This window comes from Gobius niger (assembly GCF_951799975.1).
Source record: "Gobius niger genome assembly, chromosome: 21".
In the NCBI taxonomy this organism is placed as follows: domain Eukaryota; kingdom Metazoa; phylum Chordata; class Actinopteri; order Gobiiformes; family Gobiidae; genus Gobius; species Gobius niger.
The window spans coordinates 11,054,433-11,080,806 of NC_136872.1; the positions used below are offsets into that span (position 1 = coordinate 11,054,433).

Sequence of the window (26,374 nt, forward strand, 5' to 3'; positions counted from 1 at the left end):
TGGGAGGAAAAAGTATGTGAACCCTTAGGAATTTCATTTAATGTCTGCCTATATTAGTGATGTGACCTGATCTTCATTTAAATAACAGAATAGACTAACGGGGTCTGCCAACTGATACCAACTCACACATTTGTATTGGTCATAACATGTAATCTTTCACAGGACAGGGAGGAAAAAGTAAGTGAACCCTTTGATTCAATAGCTGGTTGACCCTCCTTTGTCAGCAATAACTAGTTTATAGCAAGTTGTCCAGGCCCTGAGGCAGCAAAGCAGCCCCACACCTCAGTGATTGGACTTCAGGTTGGCTCACAACTGACTCTAAATGTCTACATAAATTTGTCTAATTAGAAGAAGAAGATGAAGAAGAAGATCTTTATTTATATACCGTCTTTCACAGACATGGTCACAAAGCGCTTTTCATGAGACAATAGTACATTCACTCCATACTCGGTGGTGGTAAACTACGTTTGTAGCTTCAGTTTCCCCTGGGGGAGACTGACAGAAGAACTTTCGCGACTGCACACCTCTGCGCCAACGGTCCCTCTGACCACCACCAGACATTCACTCACACACATCATTCATCCTGGCCTACTTACTTTTTCCTCCCTGTCCTGTGAACATTTACAAGTTACGGCCAATAAACTATGATAACATGTTATTTTTTGGGTGGTATTAGTTCAAGCAAAGTCTGTTAGTCTATTCGTGTGATTTAAATAAAGTTTTATAACAAATTTATGCAGAAATGTGAGAAATTCCAAAGGGTTCACACTTTTTCCTCCCACTGTACAACGGTATCACATATTTAAACAGGGCACATTGTTAGAACCATCAGCTGACTTCTTCCTGTAGCCTCAGGGTAAAGAGACTCTGATGTCAAGGCCGATAAAGTGCTTTGCCCAATGCTCTCCCCGTGGCTGGGATTGAACTGACAACATTCAGAGTGAGCGCTCTGCCATTAAACCTAAGCTTTGCATTGGATCCCTCTTTGATTGTGATTAATTTGCAGGTATCTGTTTAAAATTGGATTTTAACTACAACTTCCTCCAAGTAGTTTTACGAAAGGTTTGCCGAAGATTGATTGCTCTTTGATGAAAAGCTGTTTGAGCGTAGACTGACTCAGAAGGGGGTCGAGTGATGTTTATGGACTTTAAAAGTGTGGTGGACATCCGAACTTTATCTATAACTCAACAGAATTCAAGAAAGACAGCGCTTTCTGTTGTAGAAGAAGAAAAGAGAAGAGTAAATAGGGAACAGCAAAACCAAACCTTTGTGAATAAAGCAGGTACGATTGTGGTAAATGGACCTCGTATGTCTCTTTTAAAACGCATTTTTAAAAGACAGTCCATAGATACACGGGGAGGAGGACACCCGGCCCGTGAATAAAAAGCAACCGCTGCCATCAACGCACTCCTCCTAAACATACCTCCTATTTTTATTGACGCGGCGCCGAATTGGAGAGCTTCACGCGTGGTAGCAGCGAATGTTCCTTTCGCTAAACACTCCCCAGTCTCCGCCAATCTCCTGCCCATCTCAGCATCAGACTAAAATATCTGTGATGAAGACATCTGCCGGACAGCTTGTCAGGGGGGCTGGAAATGGAAATGGAGAAACTGGAGCGATCTGAACGATGTGCCGGCGCCAGAATTACAGCGCACTTCATTACGGGCGCCGATGGACAGATATACGGTATCAGATGAAAAATACAGATCTGCCATGGATTTCTGCTCTAAGTACAACACACAAAACGCTACCACTCATTAAGACGAGAGGGAGACAACTTAGGAACATGTATTTTTCGAATTTGAGAAAGAAATAGGAGAAGAAATAGGAAGCTGTAACTATTGGGGTCCATTTATACATGGACCCCAACTATTTATAAATGGTTGGGGTCCATTTATATTCCAGACAGTTTGACATTTTGTCTTATTAATCTTTATTTTTTAATTGACATTTTTGTTCAGGACCCAGACGCCAGAGATTTTACTGAAAACAAAAGGTTCTCTTACAAATATTGTTTTAATTACTTCTTGTATGGATGTTTGGGGATTTTGAATGAAAAGTTGAATATCATCAGCATATAATGATCCTTTATGAGCTTGGTTTGTTTCAATGCCTTTGATGAGTGGGTTCTGGCGAATTGCTGCTGCTAGGGGGTTCAATAAAAAGGGTGAATACAGATGGAGACAGTGGACATCCCTGCCTAGTCCCTCTGTGTAGTGTGAAACGTCGTGAAGTTAGTCCATTGGTTGTGACTGTGGCTGACGGTGATGTGTATAAAATCTGAATCCAGTTTATAAATGACTCCCCAAAAGCCCAAGTTGTGTAATGTGGTAAATAAAAATTCCAGATGACCGTATCAAAAGCTTTTTCTGCATCTATTAAGCATCTCTTACAAAATATGTTTCCTCCAGAGCTCCATCAGAGGTTTATCAGGAAGGAATGATTTTTGGTGGTCGGAAATGAATAAGCACATATTATATACAGTATAGTTTTTGAAAAGCTTGCCAGTCTTGCAAAGCGTTACAAAAGTAAGCCATTATTATGATTCCTTGAAGCTCACTTTGTACATAAATAGAAGTGTTCAAAGTGTAGTTGCGCCAATGCAATCATGCTTCCTCACGTTTCTAATGTCCCGGATGTCTTATCAAACATTACCACCAGAGGGATCAGGAAATCAGAAAGGCCATGATCATTCATATAACTGAAAAATAGTCCAGGATATGAGGTGAAAGCAAAATCACTTTTTTTTTTTAAGTTTAGCCGTTTGTTTTGCTTCACATGTTTAGCAGTGAACAGTATTGTCCCCGAGCGGTTACAGCAACCTCTGAACCCCCACCTGAACGGGCACATTTTCTCCAGTTTGGCAAAAATGAGACAAAACTGTGACGAAAACGAAAACAATATAGTGGCAAAAAAAAAAAAACGATAAGAAAGTGACAAAAAAGTGATGAAAATGTGATGAAAAGTGTTGGCTGTAACCTTTTAGATTCGAGTAAAGCTCAAGTGGAGAAAATGTGCTCTGCTAGGGCGGGGCTTAAGAGGTTAAAAGCTCCTTTGCTATTGCTCCATTTTAAAAACTGTTAGGGGGGAACTTCTACGGCTATCAATACTAAATAATTTTATAGGGAAGTGTGGTAAAGTGGATCTCAACAAGTAGCCTGTTCGAGGTTTTAGACAACACAGCCCAGGTTCAAGGCGTTGTATCGGAGTGCTTTTATTAATCCCTTTGCAACACCATGTGAATTATTAAGAGCGGGGAGGACTACAGACCATCGAACCATTAGACTGCGCGCAAAGTCATTCTGGAGCACATTCAGAAATACCTCATTGAGCCGCGGTCTTAGCAGCTCCTCCTCGTGATTGAACAAGTGGAAGTTTTGAAATTCCCGTCCGAGCCACGGCAGCAGTTAAAGCGCCATTAAAGCTAAAGCACAAAGGCTGAACTTGAAGAACTCTGCATAATGCATGACATAACAAGCTATTCGGTGCAAGAGAGGCCAAGGTGTGAATGACGGGAAGCTCACAAGCAATGACAAAAACACTTCAGGGCAAGAGAAATGCCTGTGGGTTCATCGCAACTAAAGCTAAGTGGCACATTTCTTACGTAAAGAATGTTGTTTACTAGATTCCTCTAAGCAGCACTCTCATCTAACATATCAATCTTCCGTGAGATCGTCTCAGATGACCAAGCTTCTTATTCTTTTTCCCTTGACATTATCAGCAACTACAGCAACCACCAAATTATGATCTGATTTTGGTCAGGAAGAAGCGAATGACAAAGCCAAATAATTTCTAACCAAATTCTTTTAATTAAATGAAGAATCCATTTCACCGTTTAAACAGGCCATGACCCGCATGAATGTTTATCAAATTTATGAGCATAATACAGTGAGTGATTGGTTTTATTCTTCAATATATTATAAAAGTTGAGCATATAAAACCCATCCCTGTGAAGGACCAACATGTTAGAAAAGTATGAAGTTGGGAAGGAGTTTGGACCACAACCAACAATTTCAAAAATCTGCTCCCTCATGCTTTTACAAAATGTATATGTAGAATACTTAAAAATGTTAGGCCAAAATTATCCTCGAGCTTCCTTGTTTAAATTGCCCCATACCTCGCTCTCGTGGGCGCAGTCCCAGCCCTCAGCCCAGTTCATTAGCAGCGCCTCCTCCCACCACTGATAGTCCTGTGTGTCGGCTTGAAGCAAATGCAGACGGATGGAGGAGAGTGAGCTCATTCCAGTCACAGGTAGCGCTCCAAGCTGTCACCATCCCCAGCACCCGCACAGGCCGTCTCTCATCTTCCCCCCCATAACCCCCTCTTCCCTGGGGGCAGCATCTGAAGCCGGCTCCCTCTCTAATTACCCATGGGCCTCCCTAATGCTCCAGCTGTTTGGACAAGTGGGACCGCACCGGAGCAGGAGGTGCAGAGCGGCGGAAGAAAGTTTGGGCGTGAAGAAGATCCTGATTAAAAGTTTAAGCCATGTTTGAAAACAGGGCAGCTTTTCTCTAGGTGCGGGAGCAACATGTTTGTAACAAAGTGTCTTAAGTTTGCGTTTTCATTTTGTATTGGAATGCCACGGAAAACAACATCATCAGCCCTCATTAAGTCATTTTTGTAGGTTTTCAGGAACATTTTAACGATGTTTCCAAATTGGCTTTGGCGAAGGTGGTTTGGTGGTTGGTTGTGACGAGACTTGTAGTTGGTTAAGGATAGAGTAGAAGAAAACAAAATATAGATGCAGCTAATGTTGTACAGAAAAGTAACCTCTGGTTGACACTCCAACAGATGTAACTAAACAGCCCATTTCACACAATAAATAAAACCTAAGCAACAAATTATGCCAAATTGTCAAACTTGTATTCATAGCATCAGTACTAGAGCCAGCCATTATGTTAAGATTTGAACTTTAGTTAGATTTTTGTGAAGAATATGAAAACTTTTGGAAGGTTAACAGTACAAGCAATTGGAAAAACAATGTTTCCACTTGCCCCCAGTCTAAAATGAAACCATCTTGGATTGAATAAAAATGGCTTCCATTAAAGTGTTTTCGTCAATATCTCAGGCCACAACTTACAAATAACTCATTTTGACAGCTCATGGTCAAGGTCTTAGTTTATCCTTGCAGATGTATTCATGTATGTGTCATAGCATTTCTTGCAAATATTTACTTCATAATACAAAATAGTCATTAGGCCATACAATATTATATAATATTATGCATGTTTAACAGTTTACTGTGTCCAGTAGTGAGCCCACTTGCTGTGAGGCAAGAGCGCTAACCACTAAGCCACCGTGTCGCCGTGATGGTTCAAACCAGTGGTTCCCGACATTTTTCCTTGACGCTTCTAAATTTCATTCATGACCTGATCCCCTGACCAGGCAAAGCTCTTGGTCCAGGCGCTCTCCCAGGGGTGGCCCGCTGGTTTAAACGATTGCAAGATACCGCTCTGGTCCTGAGGGTTAATAGACACCAACTTGGAACATTCACGGCTGATCACTTGTAAACCATTTGTTACTGAATCTACTTATATCACTTTGGTTTAACTGTCTAATCTATTTTTTAAGTCATTCAGACGCACATGTCAGTGAAAATCTTTCTTAAGATCCAAATGGATGTTTTTCTAACTGCTTGTGATATAAAGCTTCCAGAAACGTATAGTTTTGATAGTTTCCACCAAAATCTGCCAAAATTACACAATGAGCCTGACTAAATCCTGCCACAATTGGGAAGTGTATTAAAAAGACACAAAGGCAAATTAGCAGGAATTTGTGGAGAGAAATTCGATTGGTTTTCATATTCATTGTCCTAGAAGTATAACTAATTACCGATAAACGCTTTCCAACTTTGTATTTTTTTAAACTTTCATCTGAACGGAAACGCTTTGGAAAACAAAACAAAAAACTTTAATTGCAGGAACCTCAAGTTTGCGGGGACGCATGTTTGAAATAGACTCGCAAAAAAGTTTCATTTCCGACTTTGTGTCTTTTGTTTTCAGATTCACGAGTGCTACTTCTAAAAACATACTTTGGGGTTTGACAAGTATTCTCCGGGGAGGTATGCCGAACACATTTGAGAGACAGAGGCATTGATCTCCCCCACTGAACTGTTTGCCGAACGGATTAAACGATTGGCAGTTTGACAAGTGACGGACTGACGCTGATTGATCGATCGGCGGCTAACTGGAGCGGACCTCTGACAAACACCGGGGCTAAATTGCCTACAAATGGACTGATGGATTGATCGTCCTTGCCGGGAGTGTGAGATAGGGATATGGGGGTGACTTGTAGGCTTTTACCATCTCGACGCTGGCGGTCCACTGTTGTCGCCGCCGTCTTGCCCGCGCCGGAGCTGATGTAGAGGAAGCCATCCATGAAGGGGGAAGAGTCGGACAGGGAGGAGTACTCTGACCACTGCTCCAGTCGGGGGAAATCTGCGGAGCGGAAGAGACACCTTCAGGTCGTCGGAACAAGAAGGACACGTAAACATTGTGTTCGCTACAGGCTCTCAAGTGCAGTTCAAAGTTTTCAACTCTTGTACAAAAACAAATCAGGGTTGGCAATCGGAGCACAGTAGAAGGAAATATTAAAGCAGTACTAAGTAACGTATTTACCTTAATAAATCCTTTTCGTAGTCCCTGTGGGGGTAATACAAGTGTTTATGGGATGATTGGAGGGTCTTTCATCTCCCCCATGGTGTCTCTGGCCAGAAAACCATGTTTGCAACTTGACTGCCACCGGTCCGGAGAAAGCAATACACACTAGTGGAATCACGAAGAAGAAGCTAACATGCTAACGGGCAAAGCTAACTGCGGGCAAACGTCACTTTAAACAGTATTTACAGCCAAGTTTGAGTGAAAAAAAATATTTCCATTGTATAATTGGATGCACAGTAACCCTCTCTCTCTTCGCCTTTCCTGTCAGCGTAGTATTTACTCTCCAAGACAATTAAAAAGTTAAAAAATTGCAACTTGCTACTACACCTGCAGTTGCGCTTATGGCCTCTAGGGGGAAGAGTTACTTAGTACTGCTTTAAGACTAAAAATAAGATACATTTTGCAACACATATCCCGTGCTACATAATACAAAAGGACAACACACTGAAACCACATTCAGCAAATTCAGAGTCATTTTAAAGACCGATATGTTTTTTTTTCAGGCGGATGCCGATTTTTTGTGATTCTTATTGGCCGATTTTTTTGTGATTCTTTTTGGCCAATGCCGATATGCACAGCCGATATTTTTCCCTTTAGATGATTCAATCATAATTTCTGTCTCAGCTTTGATTAGTTTCCGCTAGCATTAGCATCCTGCTGTTAGCATTAGCATACTGTTGCTAGCCACGGTGATCAAAAACACAATTGTGGGGGTTAGAACTAACTCAGCGACTGAATTCTCCAGGTTCTGTGCTTCAAAATGACATGTCCATATTCACTGAGGTTTAGTCGGTGAAACTTGTGTTTAATAACCAATTTTCATTGCGATGTTTCTCTGTTCCCCTGAGGCCGAGGAAGTTGTGGGAGGATTAGGGTGACCAGACTTAAAAACTGGGGCAAAATCTGGGCATAATGCCACAGAGGTGCCGAATCTTGACTGTCTTTTCCCAAGCTGAATGGTAAAACTGTTAATATCTCATGACATGCACCAATCCACTTTGAGCGGCTGGAATTCAGGTTTTAAATTGGTTATACTTGGTATGTGACATTCACATGGGCCAAAAACATACATTTTCAATTGAACCGTGTTACTTTGAGGAGTACACTGACCAAAAATAGGGACAAGTGTGACAGAGACTAAGTAAAACTGGAACAAATCAGTGGTTTTGGAGAAATCTATTGGGACGTGAGACAAAAGACTGTCCCGGGTAAACTGAGACATCTGGTCACCCTAGGGAGGATTCATTCTAAAGCCCCGATTTCGCTCTTTCCAGTGCAAAAAAACAGTAACGGGAAGTCTCTATCGCTTTCGGTCACGGATTTTATCGGATTGGCCGATAGCCAATATTGTACAATGTCCAAATATCGGCCTGATAGATCGGCTGGTCAGTATATCTGTCGACCTATAGAAGATTCAATACTTTTTTTCAAGGAAAGTTGAAATGACAACTCAAATATCTATCTTTATTACGAACTAATGGAAACTCAGCAGCCAGACGCCCGTGTTGAGATAACCTTTATACAGTGTTTGACCAGATACTTTTATAGAGCTTGACATTTTGATGGGTTTATGGCAGCCGAGTGTGTATCCTCATTGGCATAAGTTTCTCTCATTGACATTTTCCTCATATAGCTTCAATATTAAGCCAGATCGAGACGCGTTCCCGAGAACTAACTAACTAACACAAAAATGGCAAGTTTTTTTGTACAATAAAGTAATGTAGTTTAGCCTATTTGACACTGCAGGTGACTAGGGAAAAAGATACAATTAGAGATATGAATTTGAAACTTTTGCTGTGCATTTTCAGTTCTAAGCTCAATATACTGATGACCATATTCGGATTACAGCATCGTCTCGGTCGTGTTTTCGCAGTACACGTGGATACCAAATATGTCTGTATGTTTGTGAATAATTATTCGGCGTAATGCTGTAGTTACTTCCTGGATATCTCCGGCTTGCTCGCAACAAAACGGTATCAAATAAAACATTATGTCTTTTTTCATACTCTGACATTAAAGATGTTAAGGGAGAAAACTAGCAATAAATCTCAACCTTGACCACTGAAAAAAAATCAATGTTTTCACCTGCCGTGTCTGGCCTCAAGGCAACAGCGCACATCTGTTTAGTTTATACAGTTTCTTTGACACACGTGTGAACATAAAATGCAAAAAAAATCGATGCCACACCTCTGGCCCTTGAAATAAATTAGCTCAATTAAATCCCCGCGCCCTCATTCTTCCCCTGGAGCTGGCGGGAGTAAATCATCTCAATATTATCCGATGAGATGATCGGTCTCCATTGCTCAAGCGTCAATAACGACTTTTTTATCCGATCTGGTTACACTGTGGGCCACTTTCCGATCGAGATAGTCGTAATCCCTGCTCTTTCCCGCGTCTTGTCCTTCAAAAACACAAAGCCTGGGATTTACTCTTCTATTATTGCCAAGTGTCCTAAAGCGCAACACAAAGTTCCCCAAACGGGTTATTGCTTTGTACCTTTTAACTGGCTGCGACCTTCCTTTGCACATTCACTTTTCGAGAGGCGACCACAATATTATCTGCAGTCCCCACTCGCGCCATGAAACGTGATTATACATACTGCTGTTTATTAGTCATGGCTTTGGTCAGTGTTGTGAGCGGGAGGAGATAAGGTGTTCTTGGCGAATTTCAAAGTGGGAAAAAAAAAAAAAAAAAAAAGTCCATGTAGTGTATCTGCTAAAAAAAAAAAAACGTCTGCCCTTCTCTTCATCTTTTACCATTTTCCCTTTTTTCGTTTTATATACTAGCTTTGGCGGCGTCAGACATCCAACCTTATCATTCACGGAATTCAATTAGCTTCCATTCTGGAGTTCAATTTTCTGCCCGTGCCTTGGTAATATCTTAGAGATGCTATCTTCTGTACCTCCAGTGCTCTCATCAACAAGGTAAAATAACTCTAAAATGAATATACTTATAATTGCGTTGGCATTTCCACCTGCACAGACAAAAGTGACGGATCACGCGGTTCTAAAAGCCTCACGCCGCAGTTAATTTAAGAGCGATCTGATGTCAAACTCATTACCTGCATGTGCATACTCACTGGAAACCGGCATTCTACTATTTTACCCGAGTCTATTGGGATATGAAGACTACTGTGTGAAATACTTGATCTGATGCTGGATTTTAATGAGCAAAACAAATTAAGACTGTTTGTTTGATGGGGAGGAGATACAGTATCTCCAAAACGGCCAATGACAAAGAGTCTTGGGTAAAAAAAAAAAAAAAAAAGTGAGAAAATTGAGAAAAAATATTCGATCAACATCTAACATGTAAACAAGCCTTTCTCTGAACTGGCCAACGACAACAACAACATCTGGAGTCTCTGAGACGATCCCTGGAGATAAGGTGAGTCTCCAGGTAGTCTCGGTGGAAACAAAGAGGTTCGATTTCACCGGAGACTGCATGGAGACTTGTAGTCATGCAGTCTCTGACAGGTACGTGGTCTCAAGAAGTTGTGTTGCGAATACTACTTGTTGTCCTCAACCTGTGAGATGTTTCTGTGAAGTCCCTGCAATGTCTGCGAGACCTGTCGGACACCCAGGAGATCTAAAAGAGACTCCAGTCGACTCTTTAAGATCTCGTATCACTTTTTAGGTTCGTTTTGTCAGACACTAAGGTTAGAGATGTTAAAGATCTTTTACCTTTACATGTTTCAGCCGCCATCTGCAGGCCGTCATCAGAAGTATCACCGGCGTGCGGTGACGTGTCCCTTATCAGCTGTTCTTACTTCCGAGGCGTGACCAGTCTGACGGTCCCAACAGGTCCGACAGACTGGTCCCGCCCCGGCTGAAACATGTAAAGGTAAAAGATCTTTAACATCTCTAACCTTAGTGTCTGACAAAACGAACCTAAAAAGTGATACTAGAACACAAGTAGACACAATGAACGTTACAAAGTCTTTAAGATCTCCTTGGTATCCTTGGTTTTTGACGACTAAAATTGGACTAAAACTATATTAAAAGTTTTTCATGAGACTAAAACTGTGACTAAAATGTCCAGATATTTTAGTCGACTAAAATAAGACTAAATAAAAATGAAAGGGAGAGACTAAAATCATCCAAACTTCTATTGACCGTTTGAAAAAGCCTCAGATCATGTAAATTCACTGCCAAAGGATCAGCTCTGAGCTTTGTTCATGTGGAGCGGCTCCATGAAGCAGAGGAACAAGATTAAATATGATTATAATGAATATTATCAATGCAAAGTCACCTAATTTGGTCTTAAATTTAGAAACTAGACTAAAATTGAAGATATTTTTTTTAACTTAAACTAGACTAAAATCAAATTACATTTTCATCAAATGACTAAGACTAAAACTAAATTAAAATATGTTGTCAAAATTAACACTGAAGTATACAAAACAAATTCAAACAACTGTTCTACACAACAGCTGAAGACGCATTCCCATTGTTCTCAACTTAAAGAACTTTTTCAGTGCACATAAATGGATGAATGAGTCCTTCCCTGAATCCAATGTGTGGAATAAATACGCACAAAATAAAATGTTTCGCTCAGCCCCTGTGTTGACATAGCAATCAACAAGCATAAGCAGTGTATTTTACTAAGCCTCGATTCACAATATTTACTTGGTGTTTAGTGGCTCGCCGCTCTCTTTATTCGCTGCACAGAACTGAGAGTGACATTAGGCCTTTATGGGATTCCGAACACAAACATCTGCGTTCAAAGTGCGATAATGTTTGTCAGTATCAGCCTCTTGAATGCCGAACGCGACAGAACGTAATCAGCAAACTGCAGAGAAAAATTTGAGGTTTTTTTTTTTTTTTTTACACACACACGCCGTCTTTTTAGTCCCCCCTTTGCTCGTGAGAATGTAAATAAGCCGAGTGCCTGGAGTTGCAACAAGGCCCTCTCTGTGTGGCTTCTTAGCAGCAGTCCCCGCGGGGCTCTGAAGAAGCTGGACTCTGTTAAGATGAGGCTGTGCGGCAGTCTCTCTTTTGGGATAGAAAGGGGGGTGGTGAAGGAGGGGGGATAGAGAGGACTGGGCCGGGCTGATTGGCTGAGTCCCCCCAGTGGAGGGAGGTGACATGACAGAGTGCTCAATTAGCCATCTGGTCACCCACGGCAACGGCGGCAAAGTGGTCCCCGATAAGCCGTGGATGGTGGGGCAATGGAGGCGCTGGAGAGAGAGTTTTAGGAGATGATGGGAAATAGATACATCAATGAGGTAGAGTGCTTTTGGATGTATAGTTTCTGAAATGTTTCTGTAGTTTGGTTCAAATGTGTTTCAAATCACGTCAAATAAAGTATTGATTTTACTGTATCTTTACACTGACTGGCCATTAAAAAAAAAAAGTCGGCACCTGGATTTCACTAACTGATCCGATCTGGGGTCGCTGCAGTTGGTCAGGTCTTTGGTCAGCAACATTACGAGCCGAAAGAATGAGAATCAACCGATGACCTGAAGATCCTGAATGACCAAGTTATTCCATCAATGCATTGCTTCTTCCCTGATGGCACAGACGTTTTTTATATATGGATTAGCCACTACAGAGTCCAGATCTTAACCCCATTGACAATCTTTGGGAGGTGCTGGAGAAGGCTTTGCACAGCGGTCACACTCTCCCATCATCAATATTTAATTTGTGGTGACTTTTGGGGGAGGGGTCAGACAGTGTATCCCGACAGTCGACTGATATGCCCCTAGGTGTTAAAGGGGCTAGATGCAAGTTGGCCATATTATTCTCACTACTGCCACCTCAGGTCATACGTGTAACTGCACCTTCTATATTAAGCTCATGCATGACGCCTATTCGGACCCGAAGTAACATTTTGAGTGACAGTGCAAGATTTTAGAGGCATGTGGTGAAAAGGTTGGGCTCATTCTACACCTTAGAATGTTGCTGGAACATGTAGGGGGTGGAAAATACATCATTAAATTTTTTTTTAACTCTGTACAGTCCCTTTAAGGCTGGATAAGTGGACAACGTTGCTATAAGAAAAGCATGTAATAGATGGAAAAAAAATGGAAAATTCCTGGATTACAGAGTTGGTTTGTTCCCCCACACTATTGACTCTGTGCATAACTTCAAATCATAACAACGTGACTTCCTGTTTCGATCCAGCACGCCAAAACAAAAGCACACAGCTCGTCTCATTGATTAGTTCAGCAGGTAACTTTACAAGAATATAATGAAACACACATAATTTAAAGTGTTTTGTCTGTTAATAGTTAGGCAGAAAGAAAGTTGAACTAATGAACTGCTGAACTAATGAATAAGATGGCGCTTATATTTTGGCGTGCTGGATCGAAAACAGGAAGTCACTTGTTTGCATCAATTCTGATAGAAACTTTATGCCTGTCTTATCAAATACCTTCCAAGGACAACCAGGCCTAGAACAAGATCAAATCAGGACTAAACCGGATCTAAAGATACTAAAATAGACTCTAAACTAATAGAAACTTTTGAGAGTTTCTTCCACAGATTATTAGATTAAAAAAAAAAAAAAATGTTATGCAGTAACAATAAAATTAACCCAAAACAAATAAGATTCCCTTCCCTCTTAAACTGGGTGTAAACATTATGTCTTAACTAGAATGCCTTACTAAAGTATAAGTAAATTTCGAAGTGACCCTAAGCATCACCTATAGAAACCCAATGTACCACAATTTAGAAGTTTTATTTATTGTTATTACTGTAAGCCATAATATTCACAGTACAGGAAATACCGAAAACACGATATTTCGCTCGGCCTGTTTTCCATGGTGTTCTTGGAAACTTTTTAAACCGACTAAACTTAGATCTAACAATAGTATGGCGCGGTTTTGAGTGTATGTGACATGCATATAAACATGTAAAACACTTGAATGCTTTTATGCTTAAAAATTAAAAACATCCATATGCCGTCTCTCAAAAAGAGAGAGAGAGAAACGGCGGATCTCGACACTCGGCAGCTCTTGACCTCCTGACCCCCTCGCAGTTTTTTTTTTTTTTTTTCCTTTTTTGGCGCAGCCTTCATATTCCACTTCAAAACGACGCTTGGGAGGGAGCGAAAGTGCCGGAGAAACATGCCACGAGTGTTTGGGATGAAACGGGGAGCGCGGATTTAGCGCGCGCGAGCGGCTGTGTGTTGGTGGTGTTCATCTTTTTATTATCCACACAGAAAGCCGGGCTGGATAAATTTTTAATGTTCTGCTACATTCAGAGATCCGAGGCGCTGGGGATGCTCGGGTGGCAACAATAAAACTTCTCGGGCTCCAAATCCGCAGTGTGTCATTTAAGAAGCTGCACAATGATGTCAACAGCGAGAGGCATTGCAGTTTAGCTTGGTTTTACAATACAATAGCCCTTTGGGTGGAGTGAGGAGACGCCATAAAACACAATTTACATGTTTACACGGCTCTGTTTACAGTTTAGGCATTAGAAGATGCTTTTAGCCAGAGATTTATAGCTCTGAAGCTGATAGTTATAGCTGATAGCGCTTCTGCATCTTGGGTGTAGGAGGACCAGCTGTTTAATGCACACATATGGGAGATTTAAACCTGTTGTTTGTACAGTTTTATGAAAATATGTCGATGTCATGACCGTGAGAGTGTTTCGCCGACCTTTGCTTAATAGAATGCCTTCACAAGACATCACAACATTCTAAAAAGCCTTTAGTTTAAAGTTTAAGAAAACCTATTGCCTTGTGTTCACGCTGGCCGTCACCTGTTGGAGCCATGGCGTCAAATAGTAAATGGTAAATGGTCTCAACTTATATAGCGCTTTTCCACCTACATTAGGCACTCAAAGCGCTTTACAGCAAGGATCCACTCACCCATTCATACTTTCATTCATACACCAATGTACGCAGACACTGGTCAACCCTTTGGTTGTGTATTAATTTTTATGGATTATTTTTCAGAACTTTCCTCCTTGGACACACTCCTTCACAATGCCACAACAGAGCTCAACACATAGGACAATCCCTTGCATTCGACTCTTGCTCAAAGATAATTGCTCATATTGTTGACGTTTTTGTCTGACCATGAGCCAGGTCGTGGTCACCACCTGGATTTAGCTAACTGTCATAATCTAGGGTTGTTGCGGTTGGTCACATATCAGTTTCGGCAACACTATGTGGTCAAAGAATGTCACAACGAATGCGATCTGTAATCAAAGGCATTTTGTATATACTATTATGCACCTAAGGAATGATGTGCCACAGTTAAGCTTTCTCAAAGTAACAATAGAATGCAAAAGAGTGGAATCCCTTCACCAAAGCTTTATGTCTAATGGCTGGTGCACACTATGCAATTGTTTTTGTCTCATAAGATTTTTAGACGTCACATTGCACAGCGTGGAATTGTAAAATCCACTATTCAAAGAGACAATCATAACTACGATAAGTTTATCGTAGAGAATATCAGGCTCCAGACGGCGCGTGTTGAGCTGAGGCAAGTGCCGCATGCAAGCGGTGCGTTTTTCCGCGGGAACGTGCAGAGAAAGTTGTATAAAATGCGGAGTCGGACCCGCTCATGCCTGGCCTCTGTCACTTATGACTGTGGTGGCGTGCAGTGTCGACGAGACACTTGACAAAGATCCTCTCTGCAGCGAGAGGAGGCTCACTCTGCGACTCACCTTCCAAAATATCAGACACTGCCTGATGTTGGTCATAGCTCGTCTTTGGTCGAGTGATGGTTCTATTTTAAATCTTTGTCCCGGTCTCACTGTGTGACCTATGACCTGTGATCCTAACATTCTCAATGATTCTCAATGATTTAGTTAATATTTGGCCTTTCCATATGTGATCACAAAAAACTTAAGTCAACTGATCATGAAAAAAAGCAAAGTAAAAAAAAAAGAAAAGCATACTTGCTATGAAAACACATTTATTCCACTCCGCTGTAACTATGGAAAAGTGTGTTTTTCCAGCTATTCTTTATTTATACGGCCTTCAGGGTGTTACAAGGGGGACCACACTTGACATGAAAAAATGATAGCCAAACCCCAAAATATACAACAAACTACCACAGAGCAAGCCCCTGGACACCCAGGTATAGAGCCATCATTGAAGCCGCCCTCAGGGGCCCCCCAAAACGCGCGGAGACAGTGCCTTCGAGAGCTGCCATTGGCTTTTTAATGGAAAATCCGGAATGGAGATATGCAAATGCCTTCGCTCCTGTGCGCTCCCCCCCCCTCCCCCGCCCCCCGGCACTGGGGGGGGTGAGCAGGTGTGGGCGGGAGAACGAGGTCCGCCGGGGATCAGGGTATACGGCAGGAGAAGAAGCTAATGAAGTGGCAACGCTATCAGGACAAGGCGGATGTCCCAACACCGGCGGATCGGAGGAACAAATGAGCTGTTTGGGGGCGCGAGGGGACAGCGGCTGACAGCGTGGCTCCGTACGTACATCCGAGGGAATTTGAGATGGATCTGTTTTTGTTCTTGTTTTTTTTTTTTTTCCATTAAGTGATTCAATGTGAGGACATGCGGCTCGCGGTGTTTTTGTACCTCGATTTGCGCCGCCATCGTTAAGGGCGAGGATTGTTCGCCACTGTTTTTTGACGGCTGTTTACGGCGGGCCTTGTTTCATTCGCCCAGCGTGCCGGCAAGCATCGGTGGGCGGAGGGAGGGGAGAGAGTGTCTGGTTTAAGGCTGAGTGCAGATGAACGGGGGCCTGAGGTGCCGCTTTTGAAGTGGTGGGATGAAGAGGAACAAAGAGGCGCAGGTATGAGGACACCGCGGATTCGAACGTAACGACAAAAGCGCCACGTAAAGATGAGGACGCGGGTTTTACGCAGCGATGCTAAACGTGTCCAAAAAAAGCATCTCGGCAAGCAGATAAAACTTTGAGAGAGACTGCGTCCAACTTTATCTAAGACGACTGTAATGTCCTCAATATTGGCTTCTGTGTGGCTGCTTTTATACGTCTCTATCTTCCCTCTGTCAACACCAGGCTGTACGGCGGGGAGCCTGTCATGTGGGTATTCAATTGTTCCCATTTTCCGCAAGACACAGCGCGGCAAAGCAAGTTCATTTTCTGTTTAATCATAGAAATTGGAGGAGTCTTTGAGCGAACCCCAGGGACCTCGATGCAAAAGCACAGACGCTTTTTTTTTTTTTCTCCGTTGTCGGGACAGTGGTAAAATGTCAGAGAGGGAATTTCAATTGTTTGGTGCAGGGATTCTTAAGGACACAGCTGTACATATAAGACAAGATCAAATTGAGTTTGCTCCTGCTTCCAACTCGGGAGGGTAGGAAAACATAGCTATACTACAATCAAAGTAAATACCATAAGAGGCCTAGCAGGTTCTATATAAGATTTAATTTAATGCAATGTTTCACAAATATGCATACTATGGCCTGTATTGCACTGACTATTAAAAATTGGTTGTGTTCGGGATAGTAGCTTGTGCATTATGACCCTTGTGAACCAAATGCACGTGCACTTCCTTTTAATGGAAGTCAATGTATTTTGACATTATTTAAAGCCACCAATTTTACCCAATAAATAAAATTGAAATACAAGCATTTATTTTATGACAGATATTTTAATAATTGAAAAAAATACCTCAAAAATGTACAAACAAACATTTATGAGGCTCACCCCTCCTAAGATATGACTGTAAACTTTACTGGGAGTGGGTACGTCTCCAGCTCGTTTCCATGGAGATGTGACGAAAGGCAGTAGAATTTGAGATTTAAACAAGTTTAGTTTCTCATCCAAATCCATTCCTTTATTACACACTGCAGAAATAGTATTTTCTGTCTTGAGCTTGTCATTAAGAGCATGTTTTGCTTTGCTGCAACAGTATAGTCCAAAATGTTACGCAGTGTACCTTTAAAGTTAAATTAACCTTTTTTATTTGGGTCATTTGGATTTTGTCGGGGGCCTGATGTATTTCTAATCTGTGAATCCATCGTATTCCATCATATACTACACTATATAAACCTGCACATTCTCCAAGCCTCCGCACCTTCAAGTATTGGCCATTGCCATGACGACCAGGTGACCCATGCTTGCAATTAGGAGTGTCTAACAGGCGCGGCACCTGTGAGTGTGCACAGATGCAGAGCATACATTATGTAAAGCGCAGTCCCTGAGAAAGTGTGGCCCAGCCCGAGCCGTGGCCTCCGCGCTCTTTTAATCTGATACGTTTTTATCGTCAGCCCTGTGTCCATCCAAACAAAACACAGGCGCCATAAGGACACGGAACAGCACATCTGTGCCAAGTGTGCTGTGCCAGGAACATGAGGCGCAATACAAAGAGAGCGACAAACATGAGCAGTGGAAAAAAAGGACAAGAACAATCTTTTAATATGTATGGTCGGTGCCTTCATTTAAAATTCAGAAACTCTACAGAGCAAATAAAGTGAGTTTTAGCATGATTGCCTTGTATAAGTATGAACTCCATGGTGCAAAATATAGCCTGCATATAATATAACATTGTCAGTGAGAAAATACCACTTTTCACTTAGTTCAAAGGGAGACTTTTTGTGTAGGCGCTTATTTTTCTGTATCTGACAAAGATAATAAGGTGTCCGGATCTTTTTAGAAGTGTTTTGTGGCGAGCACTATGCCCCGGCCAAGCGCAGCCCTCATTAAACCATCATCTACACATAGCACTACACTAGACCCACTACTCTCCGGCGAAGGCTAATGCTGCCCTTTGAACCCACCCAAATCAAAGTGCAAACAACAGAAATGTGCGGCGGTGCAGCTGAGGCTTTTACCACAAAGTTTGTTTTGATGAAGGAACTCCATCTGCAGCTTCTGGCCGGCGCGCTGGGCCAGTTGGTACGGGGCGGAGTAGGCGGGGTCGCCCGTGGCACACATGACGTCGGCCCCGCTGAACACCAGGCGCATGGTGTGCAGGATGTCCGGCAGCACCACGGCAGCGCACAAAGCCTACGCACAAAGGAGGACATTTAGAAGAACACATTTCACTAACCACCCTTTCAATTTGTTTGTTTTTGACCCATCCTTCAACACAACAGCATCTTCAGGAGTGCCAAGAGATTATGCTTCAAGCCTGATGCTCTTCTGCACTAAGATCTTCAAATATGTGTTGGTTTGTGAGTGGAAAAGTGTTTGGTGACCGCTTGTAGTCGGAAGTGCCACAGTAAAAAGGTAAATATTCTTTAGTTAGCACATAAAGGCAGCTTCTATGGGGATGTTGATATTTTCAGAGCATTTATAATAAGCTACATTTAGTCGATTGTAGGTGCACTTTCAGACTTTTCGCCTTCATCTAGTAAAACCTGCCACATACCTCTGCGGATAAAGTCATAAAGATTGAAGTTCGCGTATGAGTGTGTGTTTTTTTCCCCATCCCCTCCGTGGCCCACAGTGCTGCTAAAGGCACTCGGTCTCAGCAATCAGTCATACAGCCCGCTCTGAGAGGCCTCCAGGGGATGGTGCATTAAATTTCGCTTCCATAAATACATGTTGTTCAGGATAAGATGCTCCTTTAATGGCGGCAAAACACCTCAGCCCGCATTGAAAGTGTCTCGCCAGGCAGACGAGCTTTGTTAAAACTATTCACCTGTTTCACCTTGTAAGCGCACTCAGAGAAAACAAGATAAAAGAGGCGGCAGAACACAGAGCGGCTGAGGAAAATATTCTCTCCCCGTGTCTGCCTCTCCCCATCAGTGCGGTCAATTGATGTGACATTGCGCACGATGACCCACGACAAAGTGGATCAACAGAGGAGTCGAGTGGCAAACAGCGGAATCTCAACAAGCGGGCCTCGTCTTTCATCGGACCGGGGGCCCCGAGTCTGTAAACGGCATCGATCGGCCACAAACGAGCCCGATCTGTCTCGGAGAGGCGTGTTCTCGGCACAAACAAAAAAAAGTGATTGTCAATACGTCCCCTCGGCGCACACAAAAGACAAAGACGTTAAAGCGTTGTTGTTTTTTTCACGGGGACCCAGCAGATATGGGGACATAGGGTATTTTATTTTTATTTTTTTAATATGGCACATTACTTTTAGATTAGATTTACTAGAAAATGGCTTCTTGTATTAGGATTAAGTAGTATATCAAAAGTACAAAACATTGCTTGCTATTTAAAGCAGAACTAAGTAACTTATTTACCCTAATAAATCCTTTTCGTAGTCCCTCGGGTTATACAAGTGTTAATGGGATGATTGTGGGGTCTTTCATCTCCCCCCCTGGTGTCTCTGGCCAGAAAACCACAATTGCAACTTCACTGCCTACGGGTCGGAGGCCCCAATACACACTAATAGAATCACAAAGAAGAAGCTAACAGGCTAATGGGCAAAGCTAACTCCGGGCTAGCGCCACTTAAACAGTATTTACGGCCAAGTTTGAGAGAAAAAAATTCTCTCCATTGTGTAATTGGATATATTATATTCCTCGCTCCCTTTGTCTTTTCTGTCAGCGTAGTATTTACTTTCACGGACAATTAATGAGTAAAAAAACTGCAACATGCTATGACACCTGCAGTGGCGCTTATGGCCTCTTGGGGCATGGGTTACTTAGTACTGCTTAAAAGTGCTACTGCTATTGCTATTACTACTCCTACTAATTCAACAACTCTGACTACAAATCTACTACTACCTCACTTCTACATCTAACCCTTCACAAAAATACTTAATAACTAGGGAGAATGTTATCTCTCCCAGAAATAATTGCTACTACTATGGCACTAACTCTACAGCTCCTCCTCCTGTGTCTATTCCAAACACCACATTGGTTGGTTGATTATTTTGACCTTATTACACTATACATTTTGCATTAGCATAACATTGGCTACAACTTAATCTACATACTGTATAAATAATAACACAAACATGAACTTCCAAAACTTGACAAAGGAGTGAGATGAAAGATAAGTGCTTTATTTGACATTGTACACAATTGAGCTGCGAATCTTGCCCGGACACCTCCTCGTTTGTCCCATTTTAGTTTCCTGTAGCGCCTCTCCACAGTGCTGCAGGTGGGGGGGGGGGGCTCTTGGTGCCATTTCAGTGTTTCAGAAGAAGAAAATGTGTGGGTCCCAAATGTCTTTAAGTGTTTATAAGATTCTTAAGGATTGTGGTAGGAACAAAAAAACGTAAAAGTGAACAGCAACGTGACAACGCAATAATCCTGGCCAGCCCCAAATGTAATAGGTCGACAAAGCAGCGACACAGCAGCCCTGCACCAAGCCCCGCCGAGCCAACAGGCAAGAGGCGACAGTCCACCACATATACATACAATCATGTGCAATTCCACAAAGGTCACATTGTACGCGCAATTCTATTATCTTCAGAACAACTAACCATAATGGAGCAATAAAGATTGAGTGTAGTGGCGGCATATTTTCTCTAACTTCGTAACATCAGTTATTCAATTAAGCATGAGGGCGTCGGACTTGAGCCCCCCCCCCACTCTCCCTCGGTTCAGTATTTAGCGGCTCACTCCCCCCTCTCGCGTACACGACGGGGTCAGATTAACCTGGCCTTATTCTGTATCGTCTCTGGAAGTGACCTCCCGTGTCACAGCAATTACCGCAGCCACCGGGGGGGGGGGGCCCGCGCGGGTGAGGCGAGCGCGAGACAAAAGGCGGGCGGGCGTGTGTAATGATATAAGGAGGTCCTCCGACGCCCCCCTCTCGAGGTCAGCCGGCCTGTGGAGACACCGTGGAGGTCGCGGGCATATGAGCTTCTAATGGGAAACGAGGGACCGCGAACGGGAGCGGGGTACGCAGAGGGCGAGCGCACAACCCGGCCCGAGCCACACACACGCGCACACGCGCACACACACACACGGTTCAGACATTATATTAGCGGCCATATTGACGCAGTCAGGCATAAATCACTGGCAGTTTTTATTTCATTACTCCAAATGACACTTTAAAGAGATTTACTGGATGTGTTGAGTGAGTTCTGTGACCCCTGGGCTCATAACACCTATTAAAATGTCATTGTCGGATTAAAAAAAAAGCACACAAAAAAAAAAAAAGCATGAATATCAATGAAGAATGGTCTTTGTAACCAAGACCATTCCCAAAGGAGGAGGTTTTATATAGCCGTTTCAACATTCACGCATTTGCGGATTAATTAAACGTGAAACGGAACTCAGCGGCGTGTCAGATCTGATTAAGTCGGGCCCGGGCTTTGTTTATGTTCAAATACTATTTTTACTTCAAATCAAGGAGCGAGGGTTTGCGCGCGCTTCGCCCGGGAATTTTTGCGGCGCGGCTTGGTGACACATCGATCCCTATCATGTTCTTCCGAGCCCATTTGTGAATAAGAGGCAGACAGAGAGGGAGAGCAAACGCTTTCTGTCCACAAGAAGACGTCTCCGCTATCCGGGAGCTTTTAAACTGACACCTTTTTTTTTCATGCGCCTCCGCTTCTGTCATTGCCGCTTCAAAGTTACAATTCACACCTCACATGTTCACACGCATGTCCGGTCTCTCGCGCTCCCGAAAGCCCGGGCGAAAGCCGCAATAAAACCAATCCAAGCGTTTCTGTTGTGGACCCTAATCCACTTTTCCACTCAGCCGGCTCCTGTATCTCTGCCTCACTCTCTTCTCCACCACACCCCCCTCCCCGCTCTCTCCGCTTTATACAGGAAAACAATGCACGTTGATCTGCGTAAATGCTGACACGGGCAGAAACTTTGCTGTTCTGAGGCTCCCAGCTTTAAAAAACTCCATCTTTTGCTGCCAGCCAAAAGGCGGGGGGGGGGCGTGTCTCGAGGCAGCCGGAAGCCCCGACCACAAACTGGCAGAGAGGCCCCGGTGTCAATCTGCTTTACACACGGGATCGATAAAAACCTTCCCTTCGGCTCCTCCTGACTTTCAGCGGAGTTGTGCCGACTTGTCAAAAGGTCAGCGCCAAGTGGACTCTCCAGGGTTAAGCGGATTTTGAGCTAATGGAGTTTGTCGTGTACCAATGGAGTTGTCAAAATTTAAAAAAAACGGGGACTTGCGCATCACACTGGCACGAGGTTGTACCGAATGGGATAGGTAAAGTCAATAAGATACATCAAACTGTAAAAAAAAAATAGCCTCAAACAAGTGTAAACGGCCGGAAATTGGGACATGGTTGGGACAGAGACAGGTGTAGAAGAGATATTTGTGTGACTGATAGAAGAATCACAGCCTAAAAGCATCTAAAATGTATCTGTCATGATTCCATAATAAATAAATAAATAGGCAAATCACAACACATTTGCTAATACTAATGCTAATGCGGCTAATGCTAACACGACGGCTAATGCTAATGTCCACAGCAGCTTAATAAATCCTCTCACTGAGTGGGGTCTGCACCTGATAGAATAACTTCTCTTTGCAGTGCTTCCATGTCGCAGGTAGAGCAGAAGAAGAGTATTCAGGACTAAAAGTGACATTTCAGGATTTTTGACATAGGGCCTTATTTGATATTTTTTCTTTATTAATTCATGCAGTCCTTATATTTGAAGTGTTTGAGTTTAGTGGTGCTCGGCTATAGTGCTAGGCTAGCGCATGTCTATGGTAACTAGTAGCCTGCATTGAAAATAGTCTGAACCAAGCACAGTGCACCTGAGGCAAATTCATTATAACACCAGACTACCCATATAAATGTCTGTGTCGATAGAATAACTATAACTATTTTGCATTAAAGGGGGGGTGTTAAGCAAAATCGACTTTTTCAAGCTTTACATCATGTTATTATGTCACTCCCTCATTAAAAACATGCCTGAAGTGTTGCCTTGGCACATTCACGTATTTTTGAGTAATCTGTAAAAACTCGGATGGCAGCCATTTTAGGGATAGGTTTGCCCGAGTCCTCCTAGGAACGCCCCCACCTCCTGGAGACGCCTCCGAGCTTTCGTCACCAGCCGATTAACCAACCTCTTCAGCAGAACCCCCTCCCCACTGATGCCACAGACAGCGTGTGGAGGGGGCGTGTCGGAAAGGGTCAGAGGTTCTTAAAGAGACAGAGGCCTATTTCAAGACATTCACTACAGCCATTTTTTGAGAGAGCAATTTTATACAAGGCAGTTATTTTAATTTACTGCATTAACAGACCAACAGAAGGTTTCGTCATCATTGTAGTGTGCTATAGACTGGTGCTATGTGATTGAAAAAAGCATAATACCCCCTCTTTAAAACAAATGTATATTTGAGCAGCATCAGCTTCATGGTTGCAAGCCACGTAGCGGCGGAGTGATTCGCTAGAAAATAGTCCCTCAAAATGCGGTAATTCATCTGATAAGGTCAGTTATATTAAAAAAATTATTGACAGACATTTATATCAGTAGTCTGGCGTTATGAGTGATTTGCCTCACTGTGGGTAAAAGAGCACACTGTGCTTGGATCAGACTGTTTTTAATGCAGGCTACTAGTTACTATAGAGATGCACTAGCCTAGCATTAGCCTAGCACCACTAAACTCTTCAAATATATGTGGACATTAGCACTAGCCACCACGTTAGCATTAGCAAATGTGTTGCGATCAGCCTATTTGTTTATTATGGAATCATGCCTGTATTACAGAGATGGTATGGCCTTACAGCATGACCCAATATGAAAAATGTAGATGCTTTGGGACTGTGATCCCCTGTGAGATGGACGCCTGTTCCAACTTCCAGCCGTTCACACTTGTTTGAGGCTAGCCACCGCTTTGAGCTAAATCTGACATACTTGATGCAAACAGGAAATACAAACAAAACAATATTTAAAGAGCTCGATTTTAATTATTCTTCCATGCAAGCTTTTTACTCTGACCGCTTCTTTAGTTTAGTGCGAGCCGAGTAACGACAACACAAACCACAGCGATTAGCGAAAACTCGAGGACTGGATCAGGGCGTCGCGTGTGGTCACATGTATTGTTTATTTGGGGACACAATATGAGCAGTGAGCACGCGATCTGAAATCTGCTCCTGAAATAACTTCTGAAATGAAAATGATCTAATCAGACCAATCTGCACCCACACAATCCCAATAGATTACACCATAATCAGGTTTTGAGATAAACTTAAGTTCCTAGCACACAGAGCCAACATGCAATTATCTCCAGCTTAGTTGTCTGCTTTTGCTTCACTTTCTCTGTATCTAGATAACAGTGACGGCGCTAAATATGCTACTTTTTCATCAATCTTTTTGTCTCATTTAAGAATCCACTTCCTCAGATATCCAGTTGAGAGCAGAGTGTACAGACTGAGCAGGATATATTGATATAAGCCTACAAAAGCAGAGCTCATCCTGTCCCAAATCCTCACCACTGAAGCTCTTTGACCTTTGCCCCGAGACTTTATTAAATGTGCACCTGGTTTAGCTGCTCCAGGTTGTCGCAGTCATCCAGCGGCGGGCAGTACTTCCTCTCCCGGTACTTCCTGCGGATGAAGGTGGCGCGCTGCTCGGCCGACGCGCCGCTGTAGAGCTCCTCCTCCACGGGGAGGTGGGCCGCCCAAAAACCGTTGGCGTTCTGGTTCCCCACCTCCAGGAACAGCTGTGGGTAAAAGAGCAGGTGACTTTGAGACCGTGTACTCGGGACCTGTGCTTAAAGGGCATGTTCCTGATTCAATTTCCAGCAGCGGAATGAGATTTGTTTTGGTTCTCCAGTGCATTGGAAAGCAGACATTTGTGGAAAAAAGACCAGTGTGCGCCGCGCATTTAATTATAAAGCATTTTTATCGACTATGGTCCCTAAACGTGGTGAGATGTGTTTATCAGCTAACCCTTGTGTAGAATATGGGATGATAGAAATGCGTTAGGAAGGAGTTTGGACTAAATTACAACTAACATTTTAAACTTTCAAATAGGGCTGCTCGATTATTGAAAAAATAATAATCACGATTATTTTAGTCATAATTGAAATCACGATTATTCAAACGAATATTTGTTGCCTTTAAAAAAAAGTCTTTATTTTATTTATATATTTATTAATAAAAAAAACTATGCTGAATATTTTCTGTTTTCTGAACAGTCATAAAAGTACAAATGATTTCAAATTTGCCTCGATTAAGGAGAGGTCACCGTTTCACACCTGCCCCCTGCTGGCCAGCCCTCACACCTGCGCAAGTAAATTGAGCAGCGCGGCCTGATGACATCATCACGCAGCGTTTGTTTTTATGTCACGCAAAAGCATGAGCCATGGCAAGTGAAATGCGAAGGGAAAATAATCCCAGCGCTGTCTGCTTTGCAAAAAAATTTTGGAAAAAATTGAAAATCGATTATGCAAATGTTGTAATCGTTTAGTGTAATAATCGAAATTGTAATCGAATTTCGATTAAATGCACAGTCCTACTTTCAAATCCCTCCTTTGATTGTATTGTGTGTGTGGGTTTGTTTTTCATTCAAAAAAATGCCTGTCTGGAACAAAATCAATTAAGTTATTCTGAAGTAAAAGTGAAGAGTTCATTTGCAAAAACAGATAAGTGCCATTGAAAAAACTCAACGTATGCTTCAACATTCCTCTTTACATAGCAGTGTTTTTCATTACCAGATTTGTTTCAGTGCCATACAAATATTAAGTCACTTGTTCTTAATTAAATTCACACAACTTTAGCTTCATAAGTGGCATCTGTTGCGTGCAATAACAAATATACAAAACGATTTAGAAAAAAAATTCAAAACGGAGATATCTGCTTTTGCAAATGAACTCTTCAAGTATTTAAAGCCACACTGCGCAAGATTTCACCCAAAAAACAAAAGAGAAATACAAGCATTTATTTTATGATATATATTTTCACCATTGAAAACTACCTCAAACAAACATGTGCTTTTGCTCTGAGCTG

General features: G+C 42.5%; 1 protein-coding gene across 1 annotated transcript in view; it reads right to left on the reverse strand.

The window, feature by feature from the left end:
• arap2 (ArfGAP with RhoGAP domain, ankyrin repeat and PH domain 2) overlaps positions 1-26,374 on the reverse strand; it is a 154,561-nt gene that overhangs the window by 58,414 nt on the left and 69,773 nt on the right. Inside the window, exons 12-14 of the mRNA XM_079579837.1 lie at positions 24,904-25,086; positions 18,372-18,546; positions 6,303-6,437 (exon numbers count right to left, since the gene is read on the reverse strand). Coding sequence (XP_079435963.1) covers positions 6,303-6,437; positions 18,372-18,546; positions 24,904-25,086 — 493 coding nt within the window. The remainder of the gene's footprint in view (positions 1-6,302; positions 6,438-18,371; positions 18,547-24,903; positions 25,087-26,374) is intronic.